This window comes from Mercenaria mercenaria, unplaced genomic scaffold (assembly GCF_021730395.1).
Source record: "Mercenaria mercenaria strain notata unplaced genomic scaffold, MADL_Memer_1 contig_928, whole genome shotgun sequence".
NCBI classification, from domain to species: domain Eukaryota; kingdom Metazoa; phylum Mollusca; class Bivalvia; order Venerida; family Veneridae; genus Mercenaria; species Mercenaria mercenaria.
The window spans coordinates 39683-52596 of record NW_026463844.1 but is presented as its reverse complement, the minus strand read 5'-3'; the positions used below and the strand labels follow the sequence as shown (position 1 = coordinate 52596).

Genomic DNA, 12914 nt, shown 5'->3' with positions numbered 1-12914 from the left:
ATCGGAGCAGTTGCTTTAACATGGTAAACTACGAGAAATTAAAGGCTATAACTCCACTGAAAATGACTGAACCGGAAAATGCCCATAATATGAACAATTAGTTTTGCACTGATCATTCCTGTACGGTTTTTGTGGAAATCCGAGCAATAATATAAGAAGTGTCCAAAAATTACAAAATTTGACAAATCAAGGGCCATACCACTAACGAAAATAACCGAACCGAATATGGCGACGATGTGCACCACAAGACTTTGCAGTGATCACTTCTGTGAAAATTAGTATAAATCCTCCCGGTGGGGTCGGAGAAGTTGCGTAGACGAACTTTGTGACATATATACAGACAGGCAGACATCACTAAATCAATATGTCTCCCCTACCACATGTTGCAGACATAATGAAGTAATGAGTGTAAACAGAGCTGTCTAGTGGCAGCGAACTCGATGCGAGCCGTGCCATGAGAAATCCAACATAGTGGGTTTGCGACCAGCATGGATCCAGACCAGCCTGCGCATCCGCGCAGTCTGGTCAGGATCCATGCTGTTCGCTTTTAAAGCGTATTGGATTTGGAGAAACTGTTAGCGGACAGCATGGATTCTGACCAGACTGCGCGGATGCGCAGGCTGGTCTGGATCCATGCTGGTCGCAAACCCACTGTGTTGGTTTTCTCATGGCACGGCTCATATCTGAAGCTCTTCTTCCTGAAAATGTGCTTTATTTTGTAATATAATAATAATAATAATAATAATAATAATAATAATAATTTTATTTTCTGAAGGTTACATACTAAGTGTACAAATACAGATATTATACAACTTATTTCCAGTATGGCCTTCAACTAATATACATTCACACATACACACAATCATACAGTCAATTTATAATTAAACATTTATACAAGAATACACATATCAGAATTACTTAAATTTTCTCGACAAACACATCTCAAATTAAAGAAGTCTTAAATAAACGTAATGTAACAATAACTATGTTTTAAAAAAAATTACCATGCGTCACAAAGATTATACATGACAATTAAGATGTACAAAAAAGGAAGTCTGTCCCATAAAATAATAAATAGTTCCAGATTTGAATAATAAGATAATATGAATATTATTATTATTGGAAACGAATTCAGTAACATCAATTCAACAAAATTCTTGTAATTACAAGTAATTAATTGCTAAAAACTATTGTAACAAGAGAAAATTCTTTAAATCATGCTTGAAAGTAGTTATATTGTTATTATGAAGTTTAATGTAAGAAGGAAGTGAATTCCATATGTGTGCAGCTTTGTAGCTAAATGTTTGTTTCAGGTAGTTCGTTTTAGGTTTAACAATAGAAAGATCCATGTTTTCGGTTGAGCGCAGACTGTAATGATCATTATGAACAAAATGTAGTAAATCTGAAATGTATATAGGACAATCTCCTGTTTTACTTTTGTACACTAATAATGAAATATGGTATTTGCACCTGTTCTCAAAAGATAGAAGTTTTGAATTTCTTAAAATGTAAGTAGGTAATACTCATATGGGACCTGGCTCAGAATGACCATTTTACGATGCCGAAGACTTACGAAGTTTTTGAAAGAATTCAGTACATCAGTTCCCGAAATCCAGCTTAAAATGCAAAACTTTCAACATTTAGGAGTGAAAAGGGGGCACAATTTTAACGACATATTAGTCAGAGTTATGAAAAGTGCAAAGTGAAATCATCTCCTGATGCCAAAGATGTGTGTAGAATTTGAAAACATCTGGTCGTCTTTTTTTTTTAGAAAATGCTTTATATATTAAAAAGGGGCATAATTCTATCAAAATAAAAGCTTTAGTTACATAACTTGCCCCGTGATGTCACCTCAAGATGCGAAAGACATGAGTTTTGTTTTTTTTGAGAAACCTTCTTACGTGCAAAACTAATAAAAACGTAAGTTAAAAATGGGAATAAATTTTTACAAAATAAAAGCTAGAACTATTAACTTGCCCTTTTCGGATCAACCTTAGATTATATCGCATAAAGACAAATTTCCCAATTAGGTGTTATGTGTAGATCAGGGAATTGACCTCTTTGTTCTAGTTTGTGATGCTGGATGACCCTTTTTGAACTTAATACAATGTATTTCATACAGACACACATTCTGACATGAAAAATAGGGCCTCAAAGTGGAGTGTTAACATTCCTTTTAGTGACATATTTATTATCCTGATAACCAAGTACCGATCTCGTTCTATATAAGGAAAACATTCGGATCAAGTTTCATAAAGATTTGACAAACTGTGACATTTATTGTTGTGGATGACGACAATGGACGTAGGACCAGCTTATGCTGAGCCTCAGGTCAGGCGAGCTAAAATTTGAATTTTGTTTTCAATGCAAAAACATTATGTACATCTCTTTTTCATAATGTTTAATAATTTGCATGAGATATAGACACTGCGTGTTATATAGAAGCAACGAAAAAAAAGATAAATAAACAATTTAATTGATGTCAAGATTTCTTATTGTAACTTAGAATTGTAAGTTGAAATTATAATAAATGTAGATATAAGAAATAAAGATATTATCAAGCTACTTACTGATATTTTATTAAGAAATACTATCAGATAGAGTTTTCTAAAACATAAATTGTGTTTTAATCGATCAGAAGTTATAGATATATGATTATCATAAAGCTAGCCGCAATGTACAGTATTGATAAAAATGTTACAAGTCCTTTTAATTTATAGTCCGATTTTCATATTTGACTTCTCTTTTAAAGTTTTTTTTTAATTCAAACACGCACTTATTGTGCAAGAAGTTAAAATGTCTGTTTTTATTTTCTTGTTTGGGAGAAAGCCCTTTTCGCCGCATTTATACAATGGTTTCCGTTCCAAGCATTCCACTTCTTGTCTGGCAAAGCATTTTTCATAAAATCGTTGACAATCTTCCCTTGAACAGGAGCACTTTTCTTTGCAGTCCAGGTGCTGTAAAATATAAAGAGGAAATAAAAGTAAGAAATTTAGTCAATTAATTGATATCTGAAAAAATGTCACAGTTTAGGTGCTTTTGTTATTTGATTTGATTAGGATTTGTCTTATTCAACACTTTTATTCAACAGACATTATTTTTGCACTGAGTTATGTAACAACTGATATTTAACTTAACAAGTGTTTACTCATGGATTTTGTACCAGTTCTAACTTTTTTATCGAAATCGCATAACAACTTCTGTACATGAATCAAAGTGCAGAACGAGTGTTTCCAAACTCCAAGGTTATCTGTGTATTGGTCATGGATTCGCTTCGCCAAAAATCGAACTCGTCTTTTTTGTTAAAGAGGCACCACAAAATAACTGTATTCTTTTGTGTTTCCATGATGGTAATTATACATGCTTTGTATGAAGAAAATGAGAAATGACAAGTATCTAGTTAAAAATTGGCAGTGACGTATTTTAGGCCAAGACGATGTGTGTAATGTCTTAACATTTTATTTAACTACTGTAGCAATATGTACAGAAATCAGTGTATTAAATTATATTTCAATCACATTTTGTTTTTACATTGTATTATGGTTATTTACCTATATTTTTGAAACTATGTTGAAAACAGATTGACTGAATAACTTTGCAGATGAAGTTGTCAAAACACATTTTTTAGGAAAGGCCTAAGTTGTCCACCTGAAAACTTGTAGTATACAATGTAGCTGTATTTTAAGAATGATTTTCATGAAGTTTTCGTGAGTGAAAAAAGAAGGTCACTAGGTCGTGGTGGGTCTTTAAACTGTTATGCCCAACTTACTCAGCTAACCGTCAAGGCGAAACGTGTTTGAATGAGAGGATACATTAGCAATGGTCGAATCTTGCTAGTCAATACGGACGGTTTATCGCACACTTATACGAATGTTGTTCCTCTCCAACTTAAACTAATATTATTCCTTCTCAATATTCACAGTCCAAATTCCTTTCTTTCGGTTTCAGTTTAACCGTTTATAAGCTGTTCAGGTTCAACCACCGCAATTTCAATTCCTAATGCATACATATGATCTTGAAGGTGGTAGTATGTCCGAGGTCAAAGCGATTATCTACAAACGTAACATATCTCTAAAATTGTATGTTACGTTTTCCATACCCTTAAAACTGAATCACCTTCCTCTTACATAAAAATGATCAATTAATATAAACGTAACAAAACGGTAACATGTGTTCAGTAAAATAATTATATTACCTTTGTTTCATGTTGGATGCTGGTGTTATAACTGTATCCGAACTCTTTCCATAGTCTGGACCTTTATGAAGAAGGTACTTGTCACCATTGTCTAATGTAAGGCGAACCCCAGCATGAGGAATGAGTGGTATACGCTTCCTACCGTCGCTACTAGTCATAGGTCTGAAAGACACGACAGTAGCATTTGTTTTGTTTAATATTTTCACATACTATGTAGATATTTCAATAAAGGTTTTTGGATATGGAAGGCGAAATAACATAAATCCCGACATGAAAAAAGAACTTAATTTTATAAAGATCATTAATATGAAAGATTCCATTAACAAACTTAATTAAATAACAAATTCTAAAATGACAAAAATGTACTTTCACATTACAAGAGAGCTAGAATGGCCTAGGTCGTTCACTCGAGAAACACACCATAACAGTGTAAACATGTTTGACCTAGTAATTTCATGGAAATAAATATTCTGACCAATTTTCATTAGGAATGGACAAAAAATCTGGTCTTTTGAGATGAAACAAGTATTTTCTTTGATATGACCCAGTAACCTAGTTTTTGACCCCAGATGACCCATATTCACACTTGACCTAGATTTCATTAAGGGAATCATTCTGACCAAAGATCATAGGTCATAAAGATTAACTGAAAAATACAGCCTCTATCGGATACACAATGTTTTTCTTTGATTTGACCTAGTGACCTAGTTTTTAAACCCAGATGACCCTTACTCAAATTCGATATAGATTTTATCAAGGCAATCATTCTGACCAAATTTCATGAAGATCAATTGAAAAATACAGCCTCTATCGCATACACAATGTTTTAATTTGATTTGACCTAGTGACCTACATTATGACCCCATATGACCCATATTCAAACATTTTTTTTTTAGATTTTATCAAGGTTATCATTATGACCAAATTTCATGAACATCAACTGAAAAATACAGCTTCTATCGCATACACAAGGTTTTTCTTTGATTTGACCTAGTGACCTACTTTTGACCCCAGATAACCCATATTCAAACTCGACCTAGATTTTATTAAGGCAATCATTCTGTCAAAATTTCATGAAGATCAATTGAAAAATACAGCTTCTTTCGCATACACAAGGTTTTTCTTTGATTTGATCTAGTGACCCAATTTTTTACCTCAGATAACCCATTTTCAAACTTGGTCTAGATCTTATCAAGGAAATCATTCTGACCAAAATTTATGAAGATCAACTGAAAAATACAGCCTCTATCGTATATACAAGGTTTATTTTATTTCACCTAGTGACCTAGTTTTTGATCCCAGATGACCCATTTCATTCTGACTAAATTTCATGAAGATCAGTTGAAAAATACAGCCTCTATCGCATACACAAGCTAGATGTTGACAGACGACAGACAGACGACGGACGTCGGACATTGAGTGATCACAATAACTCACCTGAGCATTGCTCACGACAAAAACACGGCAATATTGATATCACGTAAACACGTCAGAAAGACATCGAGAAAAAGTGCTACTACACACACGCTAATCTGAACAACATTTTTCCTCAGAAATGAACGACGACATGAAAATGATCTAGCCGAGAAATGGAAGTTAGTTTCAATGGGTCCTGTTGGCATGCCGTTGTTTGGCCGTATATATTTTGTTGAAAAATGACAGAACGTGAAACCGTTAAATGCAGCACTGCCGACTTGTTTACCTCCAATTAATCAATATATAGTAAATGGGTGCTGAATTTATTTTTGGGTCCTGAACTGTCTTTTAATGCTTTACATCGTATATAGCATCATTAATGCACAAACAAACGTGTCGAATGCCTACGGTTTGTGATAGCAAGATGACTATTTTTAGCGCAACCTTAGTTATTTGACATTAGCTATTCGACTGAAAACATTTTTATTAAACTATTTGTTTGTTTGTTTGTTTTGGGTTTAACGCCGTTTTTCAACAGTATTTCAGTCATGTAACAACAGGCAGTTAACCTAACCAGTGGTCCTGGATCCTGTACCAGTACAAACCTGTTCTCCGCAAGTAACTGCCAATTTCCCCACATGAATCAGAGGTGGAGGACTAATGATTTCAGACACAGTGTCGTTTATCAAATAGTCACGGAGAACATACGCCCCGCCCGAGGATCGAACTCGCGACCCTGCGATCCGTAGACCGACAAATATAATGAAACCTGTATTGACATGTGAATGGTAATAATAAACATATGTAATGTATATTTTTAACCCAACCTTGACGGACAAAGAAAATTTCTGAAAATATTTAACGAATGTCACCTTGTACAGTTCGTTTTTGTAAACATCATGTTTGTAAACAGTCCTTGACGAAAAGCCAAGCCCATTATCCAAAAATACCCGATGTGTACTGTAGCGGACAGCAATTAAACTTGAATATGATAAATATGATCTATTCAATACTTGATTTTTTTCCCGTAAAGTTGTAATACTTAATTAGAGTTGGAACCTTTGTCTCGGTGAACCGCTCCTAACAAGAAGATTACATTATTATGATTAATTAAATCTATCAAATTAACATAAAATTAGATTTAGCAATGATTGATTCATATCAGCAGTCTAAAATAGTCCAACTTTAAAGTTTACTCGTTCAACAGCACCACCGGTACCTCACCGGAAAGAAAAACCACTGCACATGTTATACCCTACTCCCAGGTATACTATTTTTACGAGCTCTTGTTCTTTCTGGTCTGGTGCCAGTGAACAGCGCGCTATTTTTGTTCTCGTCACTCTCACTGAAATGTGGTCAAGGTGGAGTTCTGTGCAGACACTTAGAGGTCAGGCCCCTTCCTCTCTTTCTAGCCTTTCAAAAAAAACAAACACTGATCTGTTGCAAATTCTGTCTGTTTTTAAAAATTACCGTTTACTATAAAAACTGTTTATTGCATTCTAACATAAAACTGCTGCTCTTGTCACTTTTACGGCGTGTTTTAACATAAGAGTAAAAGTGTGTTAACAGACGGATTCTCGTACTCGCGTGCTGTTGAAACAGCTTTTTATATAGAAGCGTTCAATATTACGGCTTTTAAACGGATGATTGAAAAGGAAATGACACCCGCAGACATTCCCGCGCATTTCATGAAACGTTAATGCCCTTGAGGGACAATGTATTCATTCATTAGTTTTTGCACAGTTTATGGGCATATTAAAATCGCACTGTCCATCCGTGCGTGCGTCCGGTAAATTCTTGTCCGGGCTGTTAATCTCCCATTCATAAAGGCGTTTTTTTTTAAAAAGTAATTTGGCTTTAATGTTCACCATAATGAGACGACGTGTCATGCGCAAGATCCAGACCCCTAGCTCGATGGTCAAGGTCACATTTAAAGGTCAAAGGTTAACAGGGTCTGTTTCGTGTTCAGTCCAAAACTCTGCATTCCATGAAGGGATTTTGAAATAACTTGGCATATATTTTACCATAAGGAAATGATGTGCCATGTGCAAGACCCAGACCACTACCTCCAAGTCAAGGTCACACTTAGAAGTCAAAGGTTAACAGGGTCTGTTTCTTGTCTGGTCGATAATTCAAGGGATTTGAAAACAATTTGACACAAATGTTAACCATATTGAGAAGGTGTGTCGCACTTATGGCCCGGGTCTCTCAGGCCAAAGTCAAGGCCACAAAGTCCAATTATTCTGGCATATTTTGCGCAGGCAACTGTAGCATTCTTGGGGATACTATAGGGCATTTGTCATTTAGAGTGACAGCTCTTGTTTTATGTTATAACATCCTCAAAATCGCTCGCTATTCAGCAGATGGTACAAAACGAAAAACATGCATCATTCCTACATGCTGAATTTATAACAAAACATTTAATGATCCAGACATATGGTCAGTGTGTTTTAAAAAGGCTAAAATATTTGGCTGAATTTTGACAGTGGCGAAGAGGGGAGTTGCCCTTTCTACGCGGACAAAACATTTTACAAAAAAAAAAAAAATCACCAACATTGCCTTACTGACTACCAATATTTAATACAATGCTTGTTCGAGATGTACGTGACCATGATTCTTTGACATAGAGAAATGTTTTGATACAGAATGTTATCTAAATTTACCTTTTAACGTATTCCGCTTTTACCACATTTGAATTGTACAATTTGGTCAACTCGGCCTGATTCCTGCTATCCGCCAGTGAGGCTACAGTATGTAAGCTCACGATCAGTGATCCAAGCAAAAAGACGTAAAACCAAACGCGATTATAAGTCATCCTCTTGTTATTTTCTTTGCCGAATGGTCAAAGTGGCTAACGCAGTCAAATCCAGTACCGTTTATGGAAAACAAAATGCACAATGGGATATTTATATATATATAGTATAAAAATAGAAACAGAACATTTTGTTGCGGGATCCCTGACTTTAGTTGTCAATATTTTAATAAATTGGTCGATATACATGTTGTGCATTTTGTACACGGTTGGAGTGGCATTTATTTCAATATTTATAACGAATTTACAATAGTTATGCATAAAGGGAGGCAATCAGAACTAGAAAATTCAATAATAGTGTCAGTTGAATTTGTATATCAATTAATCATCAAACTCCTGACAAAGTTTCAAATATTGGAGAAAACAATTATCAAAAGAAAGAAATTAGGAACTAAAAATAAATTATATTTTTATGTTCATAAAAGTGTGACAGCCACGTCATAAACAAATGTAATACGAGTTTTAACGTTTTTTCGAATATTAACAGCACTTAACACTGCATGGAAGTTTCCCTCATGTATTTTATGATGTGTTTAATTAACTTGCTCGGCTTAATTGTAAGAGCTGATTTAAGTATAATCGGTACAGTTTTCAACATGATGTTGATAATAATACAGTTTAGTTTATATTTTACAGATTATTCCAAGAGTTGAGGAGTTTTTCTGGATACATTGTCGCCTAGATATCTCGGGATGGGTATGTGTTTTATAATGATGCATATAGAGAACTGTTCTACAATGGACTGACGTACCACGAATGATACAATCATTTGCCTTGTTTGAAGATCTTTTAAAAATAGAAAGTTACTTTTTCTTGTAAGATAGAAAGATAGAGACAGTATTTTACCAAAAGTGCAAAATCGATTTTATCATAGTCTTATTAAAATATAAATACATTGTAAGAATTCAAATGAATTTATATGTACTCGTATATTATAAGTTTAATGAAATGATATGTTCGGAAGACATACATTTAATGAATGTACATGCTTTTGGCTTGCAACTGAATTTCTATGGACTACATTATCTTCACTGAGGATAATGTTTTTCGGCAATAAATTGTGGGGGGTTGTCAGGCCGCCGGAAGATGGTAGCTGGTCTTGATACTTGGTATCTTTCTACTTCCCCCTCCCATGACGGAGTTAGGGTTGAGTAGCCGCCTCGCAGCACACTGACTGGGAAAGTATATTCATATATGTAAGTTTTCCATGTAGGAATTAAAGAAAATTGATATTTTATATGATTGAAGTCAGTTGAACAGGATATAATTATAAAGAAGGTTTATGCAGTTTTTGTATATATTATGTATATAAATATGTGCAGTTTTCGCTCTGTAACCCCCCCCCCCCCCAAAAAAAAAAAAACCCAACAAAATAGTATTATAGTTCATGCATGATGTGTTGTGTTAAAGCTTGAAATGTGTTAACAATGTGGATACATGACAATGCAGACAACAAATCCTAAAATGCATTTATGTATTTGTTCTCCTTTCTTCCCTCGATTTACTTTGATTATGGGATAAATAATTTATTTACGTTTGAGCGTAGCGAATTAGGAAATAATGCTCTTTAAGGATCGATGAATGCCTGCTTTGTATTAATATTGATTACCTTGCTAAATCATTGTGTATCTATAACTTGAACACAATACTCAAACGAATATCACCAGGCAGAGTGTTATTTATAAGCAAATTGTTTACTTTTCTCGTGAGAAATTAAAAATATTTAGGGCCTAATATAAATAATATTTGATTAGGTTTAGAAAACAGTCGTTTATTTTCGCTAATCTTTTGGTAATCTGTGTTCCTTCAATAAAGTTCGGTTATCGTTCTTATAAATTTACGTTACACAAGATTATTAGTAATTCTAATATGCTTGTCCGCTCTGTTAAAACAAGTTTACGCTAGAATGACATCACGTTAACGTGCGGCGACGTCAAAGTTTTTGTTGCCACAAAAAAAGAGCGCTACTGCATCTTATCTATTGTTTTAGATAAAGGGCATATTAGAATCGAAATAATATATAGCAAACCGTGTTTTAACACTATTTATACACTAGGGCGGTAATAAGTCGTACAAATACGTTCTGCGCATGATTGACAGGACGGCAACAGTACGATGGTGAAGAACGAAGATGCGATGGCAGAGCGCGACAGTACGATGGACTGTCACCATTATACTGTCGCGCTCCACCATCGGACTGTCGTGTTATCGTCATCGTACTGTCGCGCTTCGTCATCGTACAATCGTACCTTCGCCGTCATAGGGAGCAGTCGCTGGCCTTAACGGAACACAGTAGTTTTCACATGGCGCGGCCCACTTAATTTTTAATTTGTCAGGTATTGCAGTGCGGTCTAAAGCTATCATTGCCGTTCTGTTTATAAGTTGAAATTAATAATTCTTATGTTGTTTAAAAAGCTTTATTTGCATTGCTATTCTAAATTATAGATACCTTCAACAGAAGATAGTCAAAAATTAATTCACCTTGAAAAGGGACATTCTTACATCAGGCACAGTTTATGACTTTGTTCACGATTTTCACGTGCAGGTAGTTAACTGATATACGACGTTACTGCTGTATATGAAATATAGGCGGGTACAACACTGCTTTGCGATTGGCTATTTACGGATTATCGTGGTCTAATCATTTTTGTTCTTATAAAAACAGGAACCAGTGTCGGTGTTTTTTTTTTTATTTTGTTTATCAGGATATCGTTAGTGCGTAGATGCTCGTAGGACTACGAACACTTTTAACTATATCGTGCCCTTCTTGTAAGAATGATGCAGTTGTTCTACTTTCTAACAGGGCCCAGTTGTTCGAAACTTTAACGGGCTGTTAGTTTAGTTTAGTTTATACTAATTTGTTTTAGCTCAATTGTGATGAAGGCTTCAAGCTTATTGTAACCACTCTCGAGTCCGTTTCCTGGGAAAACCAGTATTCGGGGTCATATGAGAAGTCATGGTCGTGACCCAATACTTAATAAGTAAATTTGTTTTGCTAAGCTTACTGAACTGTCGAAATATACTGATAAAGTTAATCGACCGTTAGCTCAATCGCCTGTTAAAGTTTCGAACAACTGGATCCAGTTGTTTGCAAATGTAGGGATCGAGCTGACATATTTATTTTATAACAAGTGAACATAAAAAGTTACAATGTTGGAAACGTTTCAGTGAATGTGTAAATTACGTATTTACCCAGTCGGTTCTACTCTACAAATATGGAGTTTCTTGTAATTCAATTTGATTTTTATATGTATAGTTATTCCAGTCTTGTATTTCAGTCATGTGAACCCTTTTATTGATATCCAATAAAATGGGGTCATTTTTACGATATTAATATTTAGATGTTGTCAACTGAATTTAACTTCAAGTCAATCTTATTTTTTATCCCATTGATAACTGGTGAGAATATTGCAAGGTCATTTAACTCCGGCGTTAGCCTGTATTGTTAGATGGTAAATTGACACGAAATTCACGCGTTTTTTGCCCAAGTTTCACCCGATATATATACAACGCTACCGTTGTATATGAAATATAGACGGATACAAGTCTGCTTTGCGATTGGCTATTTACGGATTATCGTGGTCTAATTAGACGTTGTCAACTGAATTTACCTCCAAGTCAGTCATATTTTTATCCCATTGATAACTGGTGAGAATATTGCAAGGTCATTTAACTCCGGCGTTAGCCTGTATTGTTAGATGGTAAATTGACACGAAATTCACGCGTTTTTTGCCCAAGTTTCCCCTGATATATATACAACGGTATTGTTGTATATGAAATATAGACGGGTACAAGTCTGCTTTGCGATTGGCTATTTACGGGTTATCGTGGTGTAATATAAAATAGCGGATAAATTGCTTTTAAAATTACTCATGACATGCATGCAATGTTTGAAAGAAGTCTGATGAGCTAGGGGGAAAAAGTGTCGTTACATTGTATTCACATGCACAGTACGAAAGTTGGGCAATACACCAAATTACCGTCTGCATACAACTACAAAAAAAAAACGTGTTGGTTTGTCATAGTCTATTGCCATGGAACAACGTTGGTCATTCTATAGATCTAGATACGTTTGCCCTCGTGCTGCTTAATAAAACAATCTCTGGTAATGATTATGGTTCTGACTATCGCAGGTAGAAGTAACGTATTTTCACCTTGCAACTGTTTAATTAATTAGTCACAGGGGCATTTTTTAAAATGACTTTTTATTATTTTTTTTTCTCAGAAAACAATTTCATTGTTATATGTAAGTGTGTATTGCTCATGGACACTTACTGTATCCTAGATACGTTACTTCCACCTGTGCTGATTATCTCTCCGGAACAGGTATAGGTCGGCCACGTGTTTTGAGCCGCGACTAGTTTATGCAGGACAGTTGATTTCTCCAAAAAGGGTAGGAACGTATGTGTAATACATACTAATGCGGTATAAGTCATGGAGATGAATGTAAACGAATGCATGGTCCAAAGGATATGGCGTTTGCTTCACAAT

General features: G+C 34.9%; 1 protein-coding gene across 1 annotated transcript; it reads right to left on the bottom strand.

Moving 5' to 3' along the window:
- Positions 1–745: 745 nt before the first annotated feature.
- On the bottom strand, positions 746–8504 carry LOC128554997 (uncharacterized). Its single transcript, XM_053536340.1, has 3 exons — positions 8275–8504; positions 4196–4357; positions 746–2957 (listed from the first exon to the last, which is right to left on the bottom strand). The coding sequence occupies exons 1-3, from the start codon at positions 8424–8426 to the stop codon at positions 2807–2809; spliced, it is 465 nt and encodes a 154-aa protein (XP_053392315.1). The 5' UTR covers positions 8427–8504; the 3' UTR covers positions 746–2806.
- Positions 8505–12914: the final 4410 nt, after the last annotated feature.